Source organism: Canis aureus, chromosome 19 (assembly GCF_053574225.1).
Source record: "Canis aureus isolate CA01 chromosome 19, VMU_Caureus_v.1.0, whole genome shotgun sequence".
Taxonomy (NCBI): domain Eukaryota; kingdom Metazoa; phylum Chordata; class Mammalia; order Carnivora; family Canidae; genus Canis; species Canis aureus.
This window is the reverse complement of record NC_135629.1, coordinates 47,519,574-47,544,318: the sequence shown is the minus strand read 5'-3', so window position 1 is coordinate 47,544,318 and position 24,745 is coordinate 47,519,574. Positions and strand designations below refer to the sequence as shown.

The 24,745-nt window shown below is 51.5% G+C and overlaps 1 protein-coding gene and 1 long non-coding RNA gene across 5 annotated transcripts; one reads left to right on the top strand and one right to left on the bottom strand.

Annotated features, from left to right (window-relative positions):
* Positions 1-648: 648 nt before the first annotated feature.
* On the top strand, positions 649-22,300 carry TPM4 (tropomyosin 4). Of its 4 annotated transcripts, none has more exons than XM_077859565.1 (9): positions 649-833; positions 6,445-6,570; positions 10,928-11,061; positions 13,265-13,382; positions 13,871-13,941; positions 14,878-14,953; positions 16,563-16,625; positions 16,711-16,780; positions 17,796-18,057. In XM_077859565.1, the coding sequence occupies exons 1-9, from the start codon at positions 720-722 to the stop codon at positions 17,876-17,878; spliced, it is 855 nt and encodes a 284-aa protein (XP_077715691.1). In that variant the 5' UTR covers positions 649-719; the 3' UTR covers positions 17,879-18,057. The 4 variants fall into 4 exon arrangements, with proteins under 4 accessions (XP_077715691.1, XP_077715690.1, XP_077715693.1 ...); XM_077859564.1 differs by lacking the exon at positions 17,796-18,057 and adding an exon at positions 20,848-22,300 and having other exon boundaries at positions 654-833; XM_077859567.1 differs by lacking the exons at positions 649-833; positions 6,445-6,570 and adding an exon at positions 6,909-7,136.
* Positions 22,301-22,728: 428 nt separating this feature from the next.
* On the bottom strand, positions 22,729-24,604 carry LOC144290386 (uncharacterized). Its single transcript, XR_013358076.1, has 3 exons — positions 24,302-24,604; positions 23,724-23,915; positions 22,729-22,906 (listed from the first exon to the last, which is right to left on the bottom strand). It is a non-coding gene; the product is annotated as an uncharacterized LOC144290386 (long non-coding RNA).
* Positions 24,605-24,745: the final 141 nt, after the last annotated feature.

The window sequence follows — 24,745 nt, the reverse complement described above, 5'->3', positions numbered from 1 at the left end:
AGATACAGAGAGAATCCGAGAGAACAAGACCACGAGAGATGGGGAGACAGGGAAATGAACAAACACGGGGTGGAGAGACACAGAGACAGAGAGAGACATAGAGATGCTCATTGGAAAGGAGACCAGGGGAGAAGATGATGAGTCAGAGACTTGCCAGATAGAAGGGGATAACCCAGGGAGCCCCCAGAGCAGTGGGAGATGGGATGGAGTTCTGACTCCCAACACCTGGAGGCAGGACCAGAGCAGAGAAGGGGGACAGGCGCCTCCCCACCCTACCTCGCCCCTACCCTGCACCCACATGCAAGCCCTCTTCTGTGCTCCCCAGCACAGGTGGGCAAATTGAGGCCGGCCGATAGGTTGCCAGGGTCCTCCTGAGCCAGCGCTGTGCCCGCACGCCCACAAGGGACCTGTGTCACCAGGTTAAAAATGGAAACGGGTCGGGCTTTTTCTTTTCTTTTTTTTTTCCTTTGAGAAAATCCTAGGCCCAAATAAGGCGAGGGCTGTGGGGCGGCGGGTGAGCTGGCCAAGTCCTCCTGAGCAAGCGAGTGGCGGCTGGCCCGGCGGCCTGGGCTTGGGCCTCCTCCAGGACTCGCCCGGCAGCGGGGCGGTGCGCCCGGGAGCCTATAAGGGCCTCACCCCCGCCCGGCTGCTCACTCGCCCCGGCCCACAGCGCAGCCCCCTCCGCAGAGTCCTCTGTGCCCGCGCCCCACCGCCCAGCCATGGAGGCCATCAAGAAGAAGATGCAGATGCTGAAGCTGGACAAGGAGAATGCCATCGACCGGGCCGAGCAGGCGGAGTCGGATAAGAAAGCTGCGGAGGAAAAGTGCAAGCAGGTGAGGTGCCATCTGCTGGGCCGGGTCTGGCTACCCAGTGCCCTCTCTGGGCTGCTCCTGGTCCCGGAGGCCAGGCTCTGGGACCCCAAGTGGGAATCTCAGAATCCTTAGTGCCTGGAGTCACGGCAGGGACAGGGGGTGATGCTCTGGCCAAGAGTGAGGGGACCATTGTCTTCCCAGGGTCCCTGAACTGGGAGAGAGAGGTGACGATACCCTAGCAGGGCCGGGGCAAGCAAAGTGAGAGTGAATGCACACACGGGCAAGGGAGGGGGTATTTGTGCATGCTGGAGGAGTATGCAAGCTGGAGTGCGCATGTAGGTGTGTTGGGATAAGAGTGTGAGTGTGTGGGGTTGTGTGTACTAGAAGGGGTGGTTGATTGATGTCATGTGTGAGAGTGTATTTGTGCGTTTGGGCACTTCCGTGTGTGCACAGGTGGGGTGTGCACAAGTGGGGTGTGAGTGTGTGTGTTTTGGCTGGAGAGAGTGTGGAGGAGTAAATGCATCTGTGACAATCAGTACGTGCAGACAGAGGCATGAGCGTGTGGTTGTCGGAAGGTGGGTATGAGAAGAGTTTGGATGTGTTCGTGAGTCTGTGAGGGCGTTGGTGGTGGTATTGCCATGGGTGTGTGTGTGCGCCAAAGTTGACACAGCGGGCAGAGGCTGGCTGTGTGTGTGCCTGTGCCAAAGTTGACATGACGGTAATGGAATGTGTGTGTATCAGGGAGTATGTGTGTGTCGAGGTGACTGTATTTGTATTGGCATGTGTGTGCTTGTTGGGGTGATTGCTGTCAGAGTGTGTGTGTGTGCGCGCGTGCATGGGCATGTGTAGTGGTGAAGAGGGCAGTGGGGAGCTATGTGTGAGTGTGCGTCACCTTGTCCCCATGTCAGGACAGTCCCAGGTGTGACTGTGTAGGAAGGGCGGCCGAGTGTGGGTGTGTGGTGGGGCCAGCTATGTCTAGCTGCTGGGGCAACTGAGAGAGAATCTGGGGCCTGGGATGGTTGGAGATTTAGGGGTGAACCTGAGGATCTCGATGCATCTCTGTGCATCTCAGGTGCCCGGGCAGCTAGACGGGAAAGGTGAGGGTGCCAGTGGCAGGCGGAGGCCGTGGACCTAGAGCTCTGGAGACGAGCTTTCCAGAAGACTCTGGCCATAGGGTACACCAGGGAGCCAATGCAGTGAGTGGACAGAGGCCTGGGCTGGGCAGTCCCAAGGCCACGGCCTGGAGCAGAGCAGATGTCAGCTGTCGGGGGCTGGGTGGTGGATCAGCCAGTAAGAGGAGACAGGGAGTGCTGCTCTCTCCGCAGCACCCTGCCCCCCACAGGGCTCATCCACTCCCCCACCATCAACGACCCAGCCCTCAGGAGCATCAAGGTCTCAGATAAGTCCCAGGAGCCACCCAGGACAGTGACACTATGTGCCTAGCCCTGCCTAGTCCAGACGCCAGGCCAGCTTGGCAGGTAAAAAGGGCAGGCTCTGAGCTCAGCCTGGCTCTGTTCAACTAGGTCACTGGGCACCGTGGAGCAAAAGGCCTTCGCTGGTCTGTGCCTCAGTGGCCCCACATTTGAGACAGGAAAGTGACAATGGTGCTTCCCTTACGGCCACGGAAGGATTAGAGGTGACTGCAGGTGGAGCACTTGTCCTGGTGCCTGGCACAGAGTAAGCACTCAATAAATGCAGGATTATTTCCTGCCCTGCCCTACTTCCCCTTTGGGCCTCCCCCATCCCCCAGTGATCCCGGGCTTCCCTAAGAGCCTGTGACACATTCACAAAGGCCAGCCCCACCCCAGCACTCCCTGCTATACTCCCTTCCTCCCTCCTGGTTCCCCTCCCTGACAGACACCCTTCTCCCACCAGTCCTGAGCTGCTTGCTTCCATCCGTCATTTAGCCCTTGCCATGAGAGAGAGGTTTAGCTAGGGGTTCAGAGAAAGGCAAGTTTCTGGCTCTAATGTTCACTAAGGTGTGAGTGACTGATACAGCATAATCTCCCAAGGCAGACACAAATTCAAAATTGAAGGCTTCTCAATGCCTCCAGCCAGCTGCACGGCCAAAAGGCAGGGACAGGTTCTGTGGCCTCCAGCCGGATTTTCATTCTGTTCTTGTTTTTCCACAAAGCCACCCACTGGGGTGGACTTGTGGTCGCATCCAGGCTGGGTCTTCTAACTTTGACTCAGGACACATTGCTACCCCTCTCTGAACCTTCAGTGTTCTTATCTGTGAAATGGGGGCACAGGCTACTTTCTGATGGCCAGGCATGGAACCCAAGATTCCAGAAGCCCAAAGCAGAGGCCATATTCCTAAGGGGCCTGATGGCCTGTCCTGCCTGGGAACAGAGGCAGGAGGCAATGACGGACTTGATTTACCTAGAGTGCCTTATACTTCAGGGGGGCAGGGTGTGGGTCCTGGGGTCAGCCTGCCCCTTGAGGACCCTGCAGCAAAATCTCCATTCTAGGTCCTGTTTGTCCAGTGTGGGAACAGGACCAGGAGGCCCAGCCCTCCCCGTTTCCTGCTCGCTCCCCTCCCAGGGCAGTGACATCCGCCACAACTGGCCTTTGACCCCACATCCTGCCTCAGCCCTGTCCTAGGGCTCCATTTACAAGGACTAAGGTGTGAATTCTGTGACCTTCTTAACCATTTTACCGGCAGGGAAACTGAGGCCCACAGAAGGAAGTGACTTGTCGGAGACCTTCCAGAGCCAGGGCAAGGCTACCCTCCCCGCAAGGTGCCATACACCAGCACACGCTTCATGCTTAGAAATCGGACGAGGGAAAGGAACCTGATTTGTCAGTCTTACTGATTTTTTTCTACCTGGCTCCAACCACTGAAGGGTTTGGGGTGTGTCATTGATTCATCCTGCAAACTTCCTCTGGACTGCCTTGGTGAGCACTCGGCCCAGCCCCCACGCTGAGTGATGCTGGGGCTCGGCTCAGGGGCTCAGCGTGACCTGAGCTCTGCCCAACTCTGGAGGGGCCCAAGCTGGGAGAGATGGAGCCAAATATGGAGGGACGCCCCTTGCCTCAGCAGTCAGGGCTGGACCAGAGGGCAGGACAGGGACTGGGATGGTCCAAGGGGGTGGTGAGGCTCTGCCCAGGGCGGCAGGGCAGGCCTCCCAGGGGAGGAGACATTGGCGCTGGGAGTGGAAGAGGGTGTGCTGGGCAGTAGGCATGCATCACCTAGAAGTCAAGTGAACCAGCTTTGGAATCAGTCTGCCAAGAGTTCAAGTCCCCTATCTGTATGGCCCAGGGCAAGTCCCTTCCTCATGCTAGGACTCAGTTTACCCTTCTGTGACATGCAGCTTCAGTGAGACAGTACATGTAGTGGGCCTGGTACTTTCTAAACACTTCATAGCCCCCTACCCACTTTATCGCGGTCCCCACTCCTTGTTATCCAAACCCGGCTCGAAAATGTCATGAAAAACCCAACCATCTTTCCACCTGGATGAGCCCAAAGCTGCAGAACTTGCTCTCACTCTGTCACATTAAGAGAGTGCTATGCTGGGCACATAGCTGGCACCTAGTAAATGTTGCACCCCACAGATCCTTCCAGGAGGAAGTCAGGTGAATGCTGGGTCATGCTGGCTCATTTTCTCAGTCAAGCCAGAAGTTTTACAGGAGTGCTAAGCTCTCAGAGACTACCATGTCAAGGCTTCCATTTTGCAGATGAGAAGACTGAGGCCAGAAAAGGGGACAGAGGTCATACAGCTGGGATTTGGAGCCAGGCTTCTGGGCTTATTGCCTGAAGGTCAAGATCAGGCCCTGTGGAGACTGACATAGGCCTAAGTTGCTGTCACCCTCCTCTTCTGAGCCTCCACTCCCCATTTCCTAACTCAGCAGTAGGACATTTGGTGGCCTTGAAGATGGGACAGGGGCCTTTTGAGAATTTGCATGGGGGCACCTGCGTGGCACAGTTGGTTACGCGTCTGACTCTTGGTTTTGGCTCAGGTTGTGTTCTCAGAGTTGTGAGATCAAGCTCATTGGGCTATACTCTCAGCATGGAATCTGCTTGAGATTCTCTCTCCTTCTCCTTTTACCCCTCTCACTTGTGCTCTCTCTCTCTCTCTAAAATAAATCTAAAAGAGAGAGAGAGAGAGAGGGAATTTGCATGGGCACACACACATAAAGCATCTGGCACATTTCACATATCATCTCAGGGGTGAATGTGTAACCCAGATCAGATTCAGAGCTTGACCTAGAAGCCAAATCAGCTTTTATAACATACTTTCTTCGGGAAGTTAGAGAAAAGAAGTCAGAAAGAGATGCAGGGAATCAGGCCTGGCATAAGGGCCTGTCCAGAAGTGGGTTCAAATTCTGTGCTGTGTGACCTAGAGAGTCACTCCACCTCTCTGGGCTTCTTGCTGGGAAGAGGAAGCTGACGATGAAGCAGGGCCCAGAGACGGCTGTTGGCCCACCCTGGGAGCATGGACTGGACGAGGGGGTCAAACATAAGTCAGATCAAATTATGAGCTGGACTGACCACCATGGACCAGAGTTAGGGAGGGAGGTGCAGCCTAGAGGTGACAGAGAAGGCTTCTGGAGCAGACTCGTGACTGGTGTGGTGGAGGGTGATGGAGATGGAGGGTCTGTGGTTTATATCCCATAGACGTGAACTTTTCAAACTGGGGTGCCAAGAAAGGGACAAGGCTCCCAGGATAAACAAAGAACCAAAAATTTGAGGAATGTGGGGGACATTTGCATTAAATGAACACAAGCCAGATGTGCAATAATTTTAAAGATTTAACCTTAGCCTTGGAAGAAAGTGGTCTTTGAGGAGCACCCCTCTTCTAGCCAAGCCCCCAAGTACAGGAGTGGGGCGGGCCTGAGTCCTTCAATCTTTCAGAGTATTTCGGTTTTTTTCTTGAGAGACAGAGAGAGAGAGGGAGAGAAAGCACCGGGTGGGGGTGAAGGCAAGGGGCAGAGGTACAGGGAGAGGGAGAATCTTAAGCAGGCTCCACGCCCAGTGCCAACTGGACTAGCGGCTCCATCTCACCTCCCCGAGTTCACAATCCTGAGAGCATGACCTGAGCCAAAATCAAGAACCCGAGGCTTAACTTACTGAGCCCTCCAGGGGTCCCAACCCTTCAGGGTATTTTGTGAGAAAGTCTGAGAATTCCTCTCCTGGACAACGGGGAGCCATGGCAGTTGTAGGCAGGGGGAAGGCAAACATACAATTAGAAATTTCCTCTGGCTGCCAATGTAGGAGGCCGAACTAGAGGGGGGCAGGCTGGGGTTCGGAGGATGGTCTAGGCCCAGAGTAGGAGACTCCTACTGCTGCCTACCTCAGGGCCACCAGCAGTCGGCATCCCTGAAACTGGGATGTAAAATCGGATGTGTGTTTCTGGGAAGTGTGTTTCCGGTACTCATTTCGCAAAATCTGTAAGCGACTCTGAAAGAGTATCCAGGACTCCCGAAAAGATAAGCGCAGCTGGTCCCAAGAGATGGGGAGGAGGTGAAAACCATACTAACAGGTAGCACTGGAGTGGGGCACTGTATCCCTATCCCCGTTTTGCAGCTGAGGCAACTGAGGCCCAGACTGAGGGCCCTGGTGACTGAGGGAGACGGCCCTGCGCCTCGGGCGCGTGGCCCCAGGCTGACACGTCCCCCCGTCTGTCCCCAGGTGGAAGAGGAGCTGACGCACCTCCAGAAGAAGCTGAAGGGGACGGAGGATGAGCTGGACAAATACTCCGAGAACCTGAAGGACGCCCAGGAGAAGCTGGAGCTGACGGAGAAGAAAGCCTCCGACGTACGTGCGCAGTGGTGGGGGCACCGGCGGCTGGGCCAGGCGGGAGCCCCGGGCCCGGGCCGGGCCGGGCAGGCGGGCGGGCAGCGCCGGAGGAAGAGGAGGAGGAGGAGGAGGAGGAGAAGGCGGTGCCTCCCGGCGCTTTCTCCAAATAAGTCCCGAAAAGGGGCACTTTCCAGCAGCTGTGGCCAGCGGTGCCGACGTCAGGCCCTCCCCCAGCGGTGCTGACGTCGGCGGCCGGGCCGGGTGACCTCATCGCCCCGACGGCGGCCGGGCCGGGGGCGGGGAGAGGCGGGGGCGGCCCCCGCGCAGGCAAAGGCTCGGGGGCCGGGGCGCGGCTGGTGCAGCTTTCGCCGGAGCCGAGCCGAGCCGAGCCGAGCGCCCGCCGCTGCCCGCCGCCCGCTGCGTGCGCCTCCGCGCCTCCGCGCCTCCGCGCCATGGCCGGCCTCAACTCCCTGGAGGCGGTGAAACGCAAGATCCAGGCCCTGCAGCAGCAGGCGGACGAGGCGGAGGACCGCGCGCAGGGCCTGCAGCGGGAGCTGGACGGCGAGCGCGAGCGGCGCGAGAAAGTGAGAGCCCGCGCCCGGGCGCCCCCGGCACCCCCCGCGCCCCCGGCACCCCCCGCGCCCCCGGCACCCCCGGCACCCCCGGCGCCCCCGGCCCAGCGCGCGCTTCCCCCCTTCTCCCTGCGCCGCTCGCTTCCCGCGCTCCCCGCCTGCGCTCGGCGGCCACTACCCGGTGCCCCCCCCCCATCAGCCCTCTGGCCTGGCAGCTCCCGGATCCCCGACCTGCACCCCCTTCCCCGGGCCGGCCGCTGAGACCCCCCTTCCTCCGCAGTCATCCTCCTCCCCGAGCCTGGGACGGGGGAGGGGGCGCCGCATCCGGATCGGGCGTGGCCGGCCGAGCGGGTAATGGGGGGATGGGGCCGAGGAGGACGCAGGATCCCGGAGTGGGGAGGGGGGTGGGGGCGCCGCGCTGCCGTGCGACTCCGGGCTGGCGCCGGGGTCCTGGGCGGGGGGTGGAGGCGGCCGGCGGCTGGACCTTGGAGCGGGAAGTGAGAGTGGAAACATTGAGCTTCCATTGTCTGGGCTGGACGAGCCGGCTCGGACTGGGGTGGGGGTGGGGGGCGTCGCACTTTCTCCCCCTTACGCGGCTTCCCGGCTCCAGCTGAACTTTCCCAGCTGTTCCCGGGGCGCGGCGGCGACGTGTCTGCTCCCGGCGGGGGGCGGAAGTGCAGCCCGGAGCCGCCGGCCTTTCCCTCCCCGCCTGGTCCCGGCAGCCGAGCGACCGGCCGCGGGACCCCGCCTTTCTCCAGAAGATCTTAGGGATGTTAGCTCGGGGGCCCTCGACCCAAGACGGTTTGGTGTGCCCCAGATCCTCGCTGTGGGGCCTGAGACAGATAATGGGGCTGTAGGAGGAGGGCTCTCTCCGCCCTCCCTCCTGCCTCCGACTGCCCCTCGGGGCTGGACCGATGGTGGCAACTCCCGGGGCTGGGGAGACGTCGGGATTCTAACGCCATCCATCTCCTACCACTTGTCCTTAACCCCTGGGAGCGTGCCTCCCCATCCGTAAAGCAGCGGTGACCCTAATGCTGGCCCCCTAGGATGGTTGGGAGGGTCCGGGAAGAACGGCACATAGTAGGTGTTCAGTTCCTGGGCAGGGCAGTCTTTCCAGCCCTCCCTGTCACCTCAGAAGAGCTCAGTCTAACGGGTGTGATGGGTACAAATCAGGCTGGCTGGTAGCATTGCAGAGGGGGTTCGTTGTGCGAGCAGGACGGGGAAGCAATCACCCGGCGGGGCAGGCTTCAAAATGGAAGTTGAGCATTTATGATTATAGCATAAGAGTTTGCTGGGAAAAAGAGACCTAGGTGTGCAAGAAAGTTGGGGGAGAGGGTGGAAGCCCAGGGCCCCCGAAAGCTGGAGTTTCAAGGCTCAAGGGTGCGGACCCCAGAAGTGGAAAAGGTGCCCCGGGTATTGACAAGTCTGGAGGAGAGCCCCACACCGCCTGAGTGTTGGCCTGAGTGGAAGCCTTTCGTCCTGTCAGGGTAGCTCTGGCGTGAGGAGGCCTCAGAAACCTGGTGCAAACCTCAAACAGTAGCTGCTTTGGCCTCTTTCACACAAGTAACCAGCAGAACCCTCCCTCTGATCTCATCCCAAGTCATCTCGCTGGAGGACAATTACTCCTGCTTAAAAATGGCCCTCAGCCTCGAGCCAAGATTGAGGAGTAGGACCGTCCAGTTGGGAGGAAAGATGTTTTTGGAAAGTTGTGGATTTCTTCAAAAGTTTGCTTTTCAAAGCATGCTCCTCTTGATCAGGACGGGGAAGTCTGAAGAAAGTTCTTGGGCAAAGGAACTGAGCCCAGAGGGGAGGGCAAAAAATAAAAGGTTTCTCAGTCTCTTGTGGAGAAAGCCAAGAGCCGGCGTGTGGCAGACTTCTGGGTCTGCCTCCCAACAGCTGGTTTCGTTTAGATTTTTGTGTGATTAACCGACATCTTCCTGTTCCCTTGCCACATGTATCTAGCAAGCCTCTTTTACCTTATAAGGGAAATCCTTTGTAGAGTGTAGAAGCTTTGATTGCAGGAAGGGGTGGAGCCCAAAATGACTAGCAGTGACTAGCAGTTTTTCAAAAATACATATATATGTCTGCATGTATATAGTTGTGTGGATCAGCATTCTTTGAATCCCGGACAGTTGAAAATGTGCCAAATGCATGATTTTCAGGATTCAGAGCTCCCCACATCAGGAAAGTCTCACTTTAATTTTTAAGAGACAACTCATGAATAGAGCACATTTGTATGATTTTAAAAATCAATACTTTGCTAATGCGGATGGTGTTTCTTTGGGGGGGAGGGGTTGATGAACATGTTCTGGAATTAGGTTGTGGTGTTGGTTTTTGGAGTACTAACAACTATTGAGGGAAAAAAGATTAATACCCGCCCCCATTGCTGAAGGAATTAAGATTCATGTTATTAAAAAGAATAAAAGGCACCCACTCCTTGGAAGAAGTGGGTGAATTTCTTAAAATAGTTCATTGGTGGTTTTAATGTATTCTCCAAATTGGTGTTTCATAGGAAGTTGCAATCAGAAACACCTGTGGGAGTATGCCCTCCATCTGCTGCTAAGAATCTGGAGCTGAGGAAAATTTCCTGAATCTCTGCGTTTTTCAGCATCTCTGGCCTCATTCTTTCACTTTTTTTTTTTTTTTTTTTTGGCTTATAAATTCAGGGGGTTAGGGGAGGGAGCAGTTTCCTACTAATTTTTATGGCCTTCCCCACTTCAGAGATTGCCTTGATATGAAGCAGCCAGTGTAGCTTCCCACATTTCCTCTTGGTTGAGTCAAATTTCACCAACTCTTCAATATTTCTTGCTGCGGGTGGCTGCCCTCGAAGCCCCCACGGGACTCCGCAGGGTATAAACAGGTTCAGCCAGGGAAGAGCCGTGGGCTGGGGTTCCTGAGGCCGTTTCTCACCAGTTCTGACTGCACGTAGTTGAACCTCTCACTTTCCCCGTTGTAAGACACTGGAGGATTAAATGAGGTGAAATCATAGGACTTCCCACACACCAGGTGCGATGCCACACCCTCAGTGACAGGTATTTGTGGTGTTGGGACGGGGGAGGCTCAGAGCAGTGAAGCAACCTGCCCAATGCCACATGGCTACAAATTGGCCAAACAAGGGATTCTGACCCAGGGCTCTTTGAGTCTGGAGTTCCTATTTTTATGTATGCTGCCATATTACCTTCCTCGTAGGTGAAAATACCTTGAAAAGCCGGTATCGCTGTTCCGACATCCCTTCTGTGCCTGTAACCGAGTTCTCTTTCCTTACTTAGATTTTTTTGTCCCTTTATCTCTGGGCCAGACCTAGTTCAGGGTGGTGTTCTGATGGTGTCACCCACCTCTCCCATGTTGCATGGCCAATGTTGAACTGAGGCTTCCATGCTCTTGCATGCCTCTTACCATGGAGGTGACAGGGAGCGGAGGAGCTCCTTATATGACAGGGTGAGCCAGGGCACTGGTGGCCTTAGTCTCTGGGAATCCCAGAGAGGCCAGCCAGCGCTGTCTTCTCACAGCATGGGGTACACTTGTCACTCTTCTGCGTTGACTTGACTGCCTGTCCTATACTGAGATACACATCTTTGTCCTTGAGTGGTGGATGTTCCCGGATGTTTTCGGGGGAGATCATAATGGAAAATTCACATTCTCCAGAGGAGAGTGTGAATTCCTTACTGCCTGCATTCCCGGGTGGGCTTTGGGGGTAGGGGGGAGCCTGTCAACCAAGGGAAGAGTGCCATGTGAGCTGGGGACTCCCTGCTGCCAGGCTGGCCTTTTCCTTCTTAACCCGGCTGCACCTCTGACCTCCCCAGGCCGAAGGGGATGTAGCAGCTCTCAATCGACGCATCCAGCTGGTGGAGGAGGAGCTGGACAGGGCTCAGGAACGACTGGCCACAGCCCTGCAGAAGCTGGAAGAGGCAGAAAAGGCTGCGGATGAGAGCGAGAGGTAAGGACGCTTTAGACCTGGCGGCATCAGTGTTTGCTTCTCAGAAGTGGGGATTGTGCTGTGTGGCTCACCACCTAGAGCCGGGGTGCAACTGAAGGAGACAACATGGACGTGCTCATGTGCACACACATAGGAAGGCACGACAGTGCCTTGTGGGCTGCCATGCTATGTAGAAGTGTTTGTCATTGGGGTGATTATGAAGAAAACTCAAAACCGGCATTTAAAAATGGGTAGATGTAAGCCTACAAGTATGACTGTCACTGGCCACCAGTTTGCAGAGGGCTATTTCGTGTGTTTTCTGAGAGCCAGTGCTTCTCACTGGTGTTCTCAGGATACCAAGTTCCCCGGGGAATGGGAGAGGGGGAAGGGAGGTGAAAACTTGAAATGGGCCATATGGATGGATGGATTGTTAACACCCTCCCATCAGGCAGGCTTTAGATTGCTGGGCAGTGACAACTGTGTGTCAAGGACACATGCAAACCAGCACCATTAACGTACTTGGAACTGACAGTGTCCCTCACCTCTGTGGCATGCCCTCTGCATTTGGGCCTCCAAAAGGTTACTCCGTCCTCCAGAGCAGGATAATTCTGCGTTCCTTGGTGCAGGCTCTGGAGGACTGAGGGCAGATTGTGTAATTCACAGAAGCAGCCGTCTCTGTGTGGTGGTAAATGGGTTCCTTGTGTGGTGATGGTGTGGGCTGGGCCACTGGTCATTGTGTATCTACCACACGATCACACCAGGATTCTCATTTACCCATCCACTGTGGGTTCCTGGTATAAACCCCTCCAAAGGATTAATTTTTGATTATGCTGTTGTAACCATAAACTGGAGACTCAGAACCAACTGGGGAGTCTTGGAGATTGACTTTGCCAGTTGCCCATGTAGGAAATTTCTTCCCCAGGCAGTGGAGTGGCCTGTGTCAGGGGAGGGCATACACCCCAGTGGAGACTCTGCTTCAGCCACCAAAAAGTATGAAGGATCTGGTCACACAGGTTGCTCATAGCTGTGCCTGGGGCCTGGGTTAGCTGTTGCCCATGTTCATAGGCAGACCAGGCTGGCCAGGTGTCTCACTTCCAGGACCTCACCAAACCCAGAGAGCCTGGGAGGGCCCCTCACTTATCTGTTTCCTATCACCAGAGACCTTTGGTGACACCCTTGTTAGGAGGCTGCTGGTTATGGTAGAAAGAATTCTATACTTGGGAACCAGAGGATTGAGATTCAGGTCTTTTCCACTGCTGCTTACTTCATATTGGGCAAGTCACTTTGATCTCTCCAGTGCTGCAAAGGTTTCCCAAGCTTGCTCGGATGCTGAGGTTAAGGCTTAGCACAGATGTGAAGACGTCTTGACAGTGAGTTAGGAACACTAGTGACAGCCCAAATGGAAGTCTTTATTGAACAGCAAGACCTGTATGGTCCTCCGCTCAGGGCAGGCGTGACACACGTCAGTACATTATCCTGGGTTGGCCTCTTTGGAGGTATCTGATCTTAAGTAGTACACTCCAAGCAGTGCAGGCCAGTGAGCTCAGTTCATAGTCACCAAGCTGTGCAGTACATTCCCAGCCGTCCCAGGACCACTGTCCTTTCCAGACTGGATGTATCCACTTCAGTTCAGGTCCTTCTCACCCTTCCCTTTGTGGGCATCTGCCTCTGACCTGGTCTTCCCACTGTACTCCCTTCATCTTTCTGGTTTCCATTCATTGTTTTTGAAACCATCCTCTGCTTCCCTGTATTCTCTTCTGGAAAGGCTTCCATGACACATAACACACCTCTGCCCCCCGTGCGGTGGAACTCATCATTCCCACAGCAAGGCTGTCCCAGACCTCATCACATTGTGGTAACTGTTGGCACATAAGTGCCTCTTGTTACTAGTCAGTGAGAGGCTGTATAGGATGGGAGTATGGACCCTGGAGCCAGATCACTGGAGTTGGAATCCCAGCTCTGCCACTTACTAGCTACACAACCTTGAGCAACTTACTTGGCCTATGCCTCAGTTTCTTCCTTCGTAAAGTGGGGATGGTGTCCCTCATAAGGCATTCATGAAGTTGAGGGCAAAGGGGAAGTGAATGAGAACCGCTTTTCAATGTACTCTTTAGAGCATGGTTCTTGGTAGATAGATGTCAGAGGGGTATTTGGATGAGCAGATGTATGCAGCTGTATGATGAGCGGTAACCTGTGAAGGTAATGACAAGCTTGCTCCTTGCAGAGGAATGAAGGTGATAGAAAACCGGGCCATGAAAGATGAGGAGAAGATGGAGATTCAGGAGATGCAGCTCAAAGAGGCCAAGCACATCGCTGAGGAGGCCGACCGCAAGTATGAGGAGGTGAGTGGGGCTGGCAGATGGCAGCAGCAGGAAGTGGGGAGGAAATGGATCTGCGATAGGGAGAGCCCTGGGGCCGCCAAAGGAAGCTTTTGGTTAGTTCAGCTGTCCTTCTGTGTCCACATCTGTTCTTCCAGAGATAGCCACTTGGCTAGGAAACTATCTTCCACAATGCCAGAAAGGCCTGGGGAATTGTGTGACACTTGTCTTCCTTATTAGGGAAACCAATTGATCAGATCACTTTTTGTTTCGCTACCGGGTGTTTTAGTACGGTTTGGCTCAAATTGGGAATCCGAGATCTTCAGACCACGAAAGCTCAGTTGCTTTCCTGCCGGCCTCGGTAGTCGGCTTCCCCGACGTCTGCCTCACTTCTGGGGCCCACATCTTCGCAGATGATCTGGATGAAGCCTTGCTGTCTATGAGGGCGGTGGCAGGGGGCATCCTAGTGGACATGGATGTTGGGGGTCTCAGTTGATCCTTTCTGTCTGCAGGTGGCTCGTAAATTGGTCATCCTGGAAGGCGAGCTGGAGAGGGCGGAGGAGCGTGCCGAGGTGTCTGAACTGTGAGTGGTAGAGCGGGACAGAGAGGGACCCAGCTGGGCTCCTAGGGCACAGTGGGAGGGAGTTTGTCAGGTAGGAAATTGACTGACTCGGTAAGGCCTCTGCTCACATGGATGGGCAGCTGGGAGTCATAGCTCGGCCCCTCCTCCGGGCCTCCCTGGCTAACAGAGAGTGTCTTTTTGTTCTTGCTGCCCTGGAAAGTGCTGCCTATGTGTTGACTCTTCCCACAAAGGTATTGGGAAATAGAAGTGAGCAAGGCAGTAGCAGAGAAACCTGGAAGTCCCATTTTCCCAGAAAGGATAGCTCAGGAGGCTGTGCCTTCTTAAGAGAACACTTACCTATGGAAGGCTGATTTGTCAGCGTTTCACTGCCTTGTTCTTGATGTCATTGTTTGCCTGTGACACATTCCTGGGGTTGGGGGGTGTGGAGGTGAGAAGCTGACCACAGGTCCTGCAAGCTCTGAACAAACAAAAAGCCTCTCCCCTTGGCTTTCTGTGAGGAGTTCAGCCCAGTGGAGCATCCTGCAGTGCTGAGAGAGAGGATCTAGTTTCGCAAATCCATTCAGAGCTTGCCTCCTGGAGTGTTGGGTGCAAACTGATTGCTGTATCTCAGCCTCCTGCACTCCATTTCATTCTTACACCTTCCGGAGTTAGCCTCATCAATCATAGATTTCACAAGTCCCTGTTGCCTCACCCTTGGCGAGAGCCCAGGAGTGCTTTACAAACCTTCCAAATATTCCTCGGCCTGCTGCGCCTTTGCCAGGCATGATAGGGTTTTGATAAGTGCACAGCACTATAGCTCTGAAAAAAGCCATTAACATTTTTCCCCCGCATTCCTTCTGGGGGCCCTAGGCAGCGTGGATTCCTCTTTTTGAAAGCTTTCAGGGGAATTGCCTTGCTAGGGAGGATGGGACATAAAACTTCTTTGTCTTTGCACAGTAAATGTGGTGACCTAGAAGAAGAACTCAAGAATGTCACTAACAATCTGAAGTCACTCGAGGCTGCATCTGAAAAGGTTGGTGGTTGGCTTGGCATTGGTGATTCATTGGACTTTTTTCTTCTCCCATGATGCTTGGGAGTATGCCAGGGTATCAGGGGTCTAACCTGTATTTCCTAACAGTAACTTTGGTGCCCAGAAACAAGGTTTTTCCCCCATAGAAAGAACTGTCCGGTGGTTAGATTTCCTTCAGTAGGGTCTTTGCACCATCTTTTATCTCCACCTTCTGTGAGGTGGAGATGGACTATGGGATTCGTACCTGGTCAGGCTCCTTTTAGGGAGATCTGAGCAAGATTGTATACAGAGCTTCACTCTCATGAATCCCTTGGATCCTCAGAAATAACACTCTAAAAGATTGAGCAGCAGATATGAGAGGTGGAATTGGGCTCTTTAGGTTGAAATCGTACCCAAAGCAGTCATTACAGGATAGAACCATACGAGGAACACTGTACGTACTCCTCCATGGCCTGCCCTATGAATTCGCTGTCCTCACTTCCTCAGTCTCCTGCCCTCCTACTGCCCTCCAGTTGCACTGAACCTCTAGGTTAGGGGTTTCTCGGCTGTATAGCCCCACATACTTCTTTTCCTATCATGATGGTTGATCACATTTGTCATAATTAATTACATGCCTTCTTTGCTAGGTTGTAAGTCTTAGGGACAGGGACTATGTCTGTCTTGTTTTAGAGTTGTGTCATTAGTATTAACAGGGATACCAGGAGAGTTGATGAGCAGTTGTAGCTCATGTGTGCATGCTAAATGCTGTCCTGGGCCATGGGGGGGTAGATGTTACAGTAGTAATATAGCTTCTACTCTTCAAGGCCTCAGACTGTAGTTGAGTAGACTCTGACCCCAGTAATAAAGGGACTTTAACAAAGGGACCTTGGGAAGTTGGGGAATGTGTCATGAGGAGGTGACATTTAAAAGGGCTATAAAGCATGATGAAGGCCAGGAGCTCAAATTCCAGAGTCAGGTTCCAGTCGTGGTATGGTCACCTCATAGCCATGTGACCCTAAACAAACTACTTAACCTCTCTGTGACTCTTTACTCATCTGTAAAATGGGATCGAGTATATCTAACAACATAGTGAGCAGCTATAAAGATTAGCTGATACTACATCCGAATTGAACCTTGTAAGACAAGAATAATTTCTGACAGGTAGTCACAGGGAAAGGAACATCCTATGCTTGGGGGTTTGGGGGGCCCAAGGCTGGGAGCCTGGAGAGTGCACAGAACGTGTTTGGGAAAGCTGGTGGGGAGTGGGGTTGGAAACATCAATTAGGCCAGCTGTGGAGGGCTCTCTGTGGCTTGTATTTCCATTCAGCCATCTGCTCCAACTTCATCACAATGTCAACTCAAGTTATCCAGCCCAGGCCTTCAGCTCAGTCCCATCCCAGAGGGCTCCTCGACAAATTCTCTTGAGTTTTGTTGTTTTTTTCTCTTGAGTTTTGTACACATTTTTTTTCTACCTGAAAAGATGCTGCGTCCACTTTGCTTCTTGGGCATGTCCATAGTGCTTCAAGTACATGCTTTTCTCCAAGGAATGGAGAACCTATATTCTTCTATGCTTTTTTTTTTTTTTTGGTACTTTTTTTTTTCTTTTAAAGTACTGTTTTGGTTTCTCACACAGTATTCTGAAAAGGAGGATAAATATGAAGAAGAAATCAAACTTTTGTCCGACAAACTGAAAGAGGTGAGCATGATCATACTCAGCTAGTTCAAGTTCGTCTCGCGGCTAGTCCTGAAGCAATCATAGTGACTCCTTTCCTTCCTTCTAGGCTGAGACCCGTGCTGAATTCGCAGAGAGAACGGTTGCAAAACTGGAAAAGACAATTGATGACCTGGAAGGTATGAAGCTACTACCTAATTATGTTTGTTCTGCCTCCCACTTCGTGACAGTCTGCTGATAGGTGGGAGGGGTTGAGCTGGGCTTTGTTCATCCTGGGAAAGTGAAGTGCGGAGTGACAGCACATTCTGGAAATCTGGAGCACTGGAACAGGACAGCGCAAGTTAAATTCAGACCTGGGTTTCCATTTTTCAATGAGTAAAAAAATCTCTTTGCTTAATTGGTGCCACATGTGAATACAGAGACCCAAATATGGCTGATTTTGTTTTAAAAGTCTTCAGAATTTCCTTCAATTTGCTCATTCCTGAAAGACGCCTTGCATTTTTTAAATGCCTTTCATTTTTACAGAAGCTCTCTCCCAGAGAGCTCAGAGCTTATCACAATATGAGAAAATGGAAATACAGAGAATGTAGACTGAAAAAAAAGACTCCAGTCTGCAAGTCTGGTGCCCACATATCCCAGAATCTCTTGAAGAGTTCCAACTAAAAAAAAAGAGAGAGACAGAGAGAGAGAATTCTGTCCTGTGTTTTTCATAAAATAACTGGGAAATTCTAGCATCTTGGGATTCAGACAGAACATCCTAAAACTATCTGTCCCCCCCAGAAAGGGTGCCAAACTTCTTCCTCAGACCACGTGTCCCAGTGTTTGGTTTGGGAGGTGAGGCTTCCGTATAAGTGAAAATACCCCCCAAAGTATAACCTTTGGTCTGGCTGATGTCACTGAAAGTCCGAAATAACCTGGGGTGTAGAAGCTGTGTCCATTTTGAGCCCCATTCTGTTAAAGGCTCATTATGGCTAATCCCCCAGAGCCTCAAATCACTTAGAAACCACTCCATTGATCTTTGGCTGCTTCATTTGTTTTACATAGGACGAAACTTTCTTCTAGTTCATGCTTTGTTTTCTCACTTTTTTTTTCCTTCCTCTCATTGTTCATCTATGGCACTCCATTCCGACCCTCGCGTTCTGTTCCCTGTACCTCTTCTTCCGAACTCTCTCCCTGGGGACCTCCACCCTCTAGACGAGCTATACGCTCAGAAGCTCAAGTACAAAGCTATCAGCGAGGAACTGGACCATGCTCTCAACGACATGACCTCTCTCTAAGAGGGAGCTGGGGTGCCACCCTCTGTCCTAGCAATACCGAAGTTGGCCTTCTCACTGTGATGCCTACGCTTCCCGTGGGCTTCTAGAAGCCTGTTTCCTGCCTCCTGGTTTGGTCTTTCAAGCTTTCCTCTGCTGTGTCTGTGACTGTGTGACTGAAATAAAGACAGGCGTTCCTCATGCCCAGGCCCTCATTTTCATTTTCTTCACTTGCCGCTTTTGAACCGTAGCTGTGAGGCCCTTGACGATGGCTACAACAGAAAGTGGGTGGTTCAAATGAAGAGCTCATTTCAAAAGGAAAATGGTGCCCACATGATTCTTTTCTGCCTGTATGGAAACAAGAGCCAATTTGGCATGAGCTCTCAAATATGCACTAGCTAACTATATCTGCATGCCAATAGCAGTTTTTCCTTAAATAGAAATTGTTTTTGAATGGAGACTCATCCAGCCTCTTAAGCAGCTGGGTAGAGTCAGCAGAACTCGCAAAAACTGGCAGGCTTGCATCTAAAAAGAAGCTACTCTTGAATGGGGTTTGACCTACGGATTCATAAAGCGGCAACGGCATTCTGGTCTCCTTATTTCTTCCTTTTCGCATTTGTTTTCTCTGTGTTTTGAGAGTGGTGTCCAGGTTTCCCTGTGTCCTCACTGTGCATGGAACATCTACCCAGCCCTCTGTCCTGCCAGGAAGTTCACCAGTGAGCCTCACCTCTGTCCCTTGCCCTTAGAAAACAACTACAAAAAAAAAAAAAAAAAATAGAAAACAGCTACACAAGGAATGAAAGTGTATCCCATTAGCAGGGAAAGGGGGTGGAAGCTGCTGGAAAGCCAGACAGAAAGCGATGATTCATTCCCAAGTTCCAAAGTTGCCTGAGATGCTAACATCTATCTTCTCATCCTTAATTTAACTCGAAGCAGGAACCTTGGTTTGGTTTGGTGAGAACTCATAAAGTTAGCCTATGGGCATGAAGAGACCATGCATATAGTAACCGAAAGCTCATAGATTTTTCCACAAAAATCCAAATTTTAAATATTTTATCCACTTCTCTGCACCCCATCCACACCACCATAAATTATCTCAGAAACCCTGCCATCTTGATGTCCCAGCTTGTCTTCTAGACTCCCCCCTTGAACCTGGGAGTAGAATGAACATCTCCAATTAGATCATCAGTTTTTTTTGGTCACTATAGCTTATCCCTCATCCTAGAATTTCTTATCCAGGTGGGAACCTCTGTCCCAATTCTTCATAATCATCCCTCCAAAATCCATCTCCCCTTAAACTGTATAGCCTTTCACCCCCAGCCGCTCCCTGGTTTCCTGTTATCCACCCTGAGCTTTTCCATAAGCCATTCCCCTCACACACTGACATACTTACGCTCGTGGAAAGGTTAGACTATGTAGGGGTGGGTGTTGTTTGTTCACTCTGTATATTTGTTCCTGGGATTTTTCCAAATGTATGTAGCCTCCACCCTCTGAAATAACTGCAGCCCTGCTTATCCAGTCATTCTGCTTAACTAAGTGCCTAAGTGGAACTTCATTTACAGGGATTTGGGCTGTGGAGATCAGCCACTACCCGTTGACAGTCTACGAGCCTGTCACACTTCTCAAGGGCAATTGATACTTTAAGAGAAAGTCATTTTTATCTCACACCTAATACAGAGTGGCTGCCAGGGAATCCCAAGTGGCAAGGTGAAGGGAGGTCAGGATTTGTAGTGGAGAGACCTGGGTTTGAATCTCAGCCCTGCCATTTGAGGGTCTTCAACAAGCTGCTTAGCTTTTCTGAAAAAGTGGTAGCTCAGTTACTGAGGGTTAGGTGAGATTGTGGAGAAACTGGCTCACACGGAGTGGGCACTGTCCATCCATGTTAGTCAGGCCCACGGCACTCGCTGTATGTTTCTCTGACAGAATTCGCCCCAATCATAGCAACGTGATGTTTTTAACTGCATCAGATGAAAGGTTCAGCAGTTCTAGTTGAAAGACTGCCATCGTTGCAGTCATTTTCTTTTTCCTTTCTGAAAATTTCCAAGCTGATCCTATCACGGTTGAGGCATTTTACTTTCCTCCAGTATTTTAATGATTCTTGGCCTAGTCTGTTATCAGCCATCACTCATTGCAAACCAGTTCTGTCATGATCACTGTCATGCATAGCTCTACAGGGCACCTTACTTTTTCAGTGTTTAAAAATTTGTCAGCTCAGTCACGTAGTAACTCACCTATGGTCTTAGATTTTGAGGCATGCTGCATTTATCTAGGGTTTGACTATATATATTGCTATGGACACAGATAAGAGTAACACAGTTTTGCCTAGAATTTAAATGGCCGCTCCCAAAACCTCCAAAGGAAAATCAGGTTCAGGATTATAATTTCCTACCAAAGGCTAACTAACTGGCACTAGGGGGGGAAATGTAGTTTCCCATATCTAGGACTAAAGTCTTATGTTTGTGTAACCCTTCTTCAGTTCTGAAGTGCTCATTGTTTTTCCTTATGCTAATCCCCATGCCCTGTATTGCTATTGTTATCCTTGACAGATGGGGAAACTGAGACTTAGCAAGGTTAAATGGCGCATTCCAGTAGCACAGCTGGAGTTTAAGTGCAGGTGTTCTAACTCTAGATTGCCAGATTTAACAAATGGAAACATAGGACACCCAGTTAAATTTGAATTTCAGATAGGCAATGAATAGTTTTTTAGCATAAGTATATTTCACGCAACATTTGGGATATACTGGTACTAACAAATTATTTGTTTACTTGAAATTCAAATTTAATTGAAGACTGTGTATTTTATCTTACAACTCTGACTCCCATATTTTTGAAGCTTGATCTCTATTATCCCATGGTATACTACTGTAAGTACAATGTAAAGTACTTTCTCTGCTCTGACTTTGACTTTGACAGTTTGTGGAGTTTAGAAACTTTTTTTCCCTTAACAAAGATGCTTATTAATTTATTTTCCCCCCACTCTTAATCTTTACCAGAAAAACTTGCCCAGGCCAAGGAAGAGAATGTGGGCTTACATCAGACACTGGATCAGACACTAAACGAACTTAACTGTATATAACCAAAACAGAAGAGTCTTGTTCCAACAGAAACTCCAGAGCTCCGTGTCTTCCTCTTCTCTTGTAAGAAGTTTCTTTTGCTATTGAATCTTCGCTTTGCTGGAAATGTCAAGCAAATTACGAATACATGACCAAATATTTTGTATCAGAGAAGCTTTGAGCACCAGTTAAATCAAATTCCTTCCTTTTTTTCAAACGGCACCAGCTTTTTCAGCTCTATTTTTATCCTTAAGTTGCATTTATTCATAAGGTAGGCAGGGTATTTCATATTGAGCATACTCTCTTAAGACTGAGGGCATTTGGTTCCTGGGAGAATAGACAACCCTACACTTTCAAAAACAACTCCAGTATCTAGTCAAGGGTCAATTTAAAAGGCCAAGGAATATATAATCTTCTGGGCCACTGTGTCACACGACAGGTATCCAGGGACCATCACATTAAAATATGGGTAGGGATTTCCCGGGGGGGGGGGGGGTGAGAAGCCAGGGGGAGGGGGCTGGCTTTGTGGGAATTCATAAACCATAGAAAGATTAACCTAATCATCTTGGCTCTTTCCCACACTCCACCATGCAGAACAAACATTCTCTGAGCAGTCAGCATGAGAATACTTAGGGAAATAATCATAATAATTACCCAAATATTTTCTGGATAGATCCTTGATGTTACGCTCTTCTACATGTTCCTCTCATTCTAAAGTTGGTCTCTGAGGAGCAGATAGCTTATTCCAATAATGACCCATGCTTGTCTGCTCTGATCTGAGACCGTCTATTCAGCAGGAATAAGTGTGGGTAGAAGTCAGTCTTATTTCGAGAAGTCCTATCAGGAAGACCACTAGCCATCAATAACTGAGTAGTTGTTAACAAATATTGGGCAGAAGGGGGCCTTTCTGACAGCAAAGTAGAGATAAAGTAATTGGCCTAGTTTCATCTCCTTTAAACTTCAGGAATGGCAAACTGAAGATTTAGTTATGTAGGACTTTAATTCCTTCTTCAGGACCAAGTTAATAAAAGACCAAGAAGAAACTCCTGATTAAACTGGATATGGAGTATTTTGTAAGCAGGGCTGCACATTTTGGCTTTGTTGTAATTTCTGCTTTCTTGATTAACATCTCAGAGCTGAAACATTCCACATTCCCCAGCAGTGTGGGGGCCAACTCAAGTTTACAATGCTGACAAAATTACCCTGCTTCTAGCTTATCCAAATCCTCTGCCCCTCACTCCTATTTATTAAGCATCACACTACCCAAAGGTACACTAGCAAATTGTGCAATTGAATAAAACCCACTTTTCATTTAGATTCTTGCAACTGTATCATATGTAATAGTATCACTTTTTCTACATTTTGGTCAAATAAATTTTTACATAAACTATAATTTGTGTGAACTTTAGAATGTGTTTGGGGGGGGATGCGGAAGGTACTCTGGTCCAATGAGTGTTAATGGGATGGGAGGGAAAGATAACTGTGCCAAGATTATTAACAAACATTCCTTGCTTTATACAATGACTTCATATGGGGATTATGATCTCTACATTCAGGAGAGCACTTTGCCTCAGTAATTCAAAAGCCCCTATCCTTTGTTAGACCCAGTCATGCCTGAGCCAGGCTGTGAAGAATAACTAGGATTTTACTAGGATGAGACAGGAGCAGGGAAAATGGTCCCTGTTGAGTCAGGAAAGCACAAGGCCTGCCTGCATATATAAAGGAAAGAAGTAGGTAAGCTGGGTCCATACTGAAGAAAGCCTGAACTTAAAACTTTGGTCAGGAGGAGAGCTGTTAAAGACTAATCAACAAAGAAACACATTAGGAAAATTCACTTAGTCTATTTTCAAGGAGGACAAGAGTGGGAGCAGACCAGTGGGCAGTAAGGCCAGTTAGGGAGATGTCTCCATTAACCCCAGATGGTGCTTGCCGTGGAATGAAAAGGAAGAAGTGATCTGGAGGAAGTAATCTTAAGACAGCTGACCAGCTGGCAGGTGACCTGAAAAAGAAAAGTGTCAAAAGATGACTGCAGTTTCACTACCTGAATTGTTCTGCTATCTGCTTCAAGATCTGATCTTGGGGAAGTGGGGTAGGGAATCAAAAAGAGAAATGAAAGCCTTTAAAAAACTAATGTGGTATGCAAACCATTTTTTTTTTTTGCCACCAAGTACAATTAAAAACATCTCCTTGATGTTGAGTATTAACATTTAGCTGCTGCTGTGAGCTTATTTTTTTTAATATTTTATTTATTTATTCATGAGAGACCTGAGAGAGAGAGAGAGAGAGGCAGAGACACAGGCAGAGGGAGAGCCCAATGCAGGACTCGATCCTGGGACTCCGGGATCACACCCTGAGCCAAAGGCAGCAGCTCAACCACTGAGCCACCCAGGCGTCCCTGTGACCTTGTTTAGATGGTAGATGCGGAGAATGTCAATGACTAAAGTATAATTGCCTTCTCTAAGGGCCCTACCATTACTAGACAGAAGTTCCTTCTCCCCCCCTCTTGCCCATCGCCTTGGGCTGCAACCTAATCTCAGGATACTACTGTTCCAGTCAATCAGGTGCCTCGCTACATAAAGAAGTGTTCTGGGTTTGTTAAACCCATCTCGGATCTCCCGGAGTTCCAGATCCCGTGAAGTGTATTGTGGAACGCAGGGAGAGCTTAGGAGCAGAGTGTGAAGACCTGATCCTGACAGACCCTGAGTGGGGGGCACTGACAGGTGCCTTAGGAGGAGCACACTGCGGAGTGAAATCTGGATCAGAAAACAGAATCATCAGGGAGGCGGGTGGAGAGAGGAGCAAGGTTCAACAACTACTTAGAACCAAGATGGGAGACGATGAAAGAGCAGGGTCAAGGATGACTTCGGCTTCACTCATAAGGCAATTCGGGCCAGGCCCGTTGGAGTAGAAGTTGCCATGTTCAGTTGCCAGACAGGTCGAAGTCCCTGGGCCAAATCCAAGAAAGCGGCTGGGGGATGGCTGGGGGATGGATTTCCTCAAAGAATCACCTGTACGGAGAGTGAACGAGCTGCCCCAGGGTGCCAGCAGACCTGGGACCACCGGCAACGCCTAAAGCACACGTGGGGACCCCGGGGACTGCGACACAATCCGAGGAGCAGCACCCAGAGGGGGCCAGGCGTGGGCGACGGGAGACACCCGCAAGGAGGGTGGGCGGCGGCTCCGCTGGAAGCTCCCCCCTCGGCCCCCCCTCCCGCCGCCGCGCCCGGATCCAGATCCGAGTGTAGATGCCCGCACCCCCCGACGGCGCGGCCCATCTCCGACCCGCAGGTCATCTCGGGCTTCCCAAGCCTGCGCGTCTGAGCTCGGGCCCGGTTCCCCACTCAATCACTGAAGCTCGGTTTTCTAACCCATCAACGGGCGGGAAGCCCAGTACCAAGCCGGCGGGTCGGAGTGGGGCCACCTGGTGTTGTTTTCCCAGTGCGGACCACTCGGGCAGGCCAACACCAAGCTCGGAGCGACGTCCCAGCATCCTCACGGGGCTGCATCCGCGGCGGGGCGGCCGGCGCTCGGGCTCTGCGCAGGCTCCGGTTAGGTCCGAGGGCCTCGCGGCTCGGGCGGCGGAGGCCCGGCAGCGCCAAGCGGTCCCCTGGCCAGCGCCGAGGCCCCGGAGGACGTCTCGCGGGGACCTCGCTTCGACCCCGGCTCTGCCTTCCCCTTCGCGCGCCGGGGCCCGACGCCGCAGCCGCCGCACAACGCGGCCACCCGCGCGGCCCCTTCCCGCGTTCTTCCCAGCGCCTACTGAGGCTGCGCAGGCGTGAGGGCGGGAGAGCCAGGGCCCGCCGCGCGCGCGCCCTCTGCTGGCGCCTAACGATCCCCC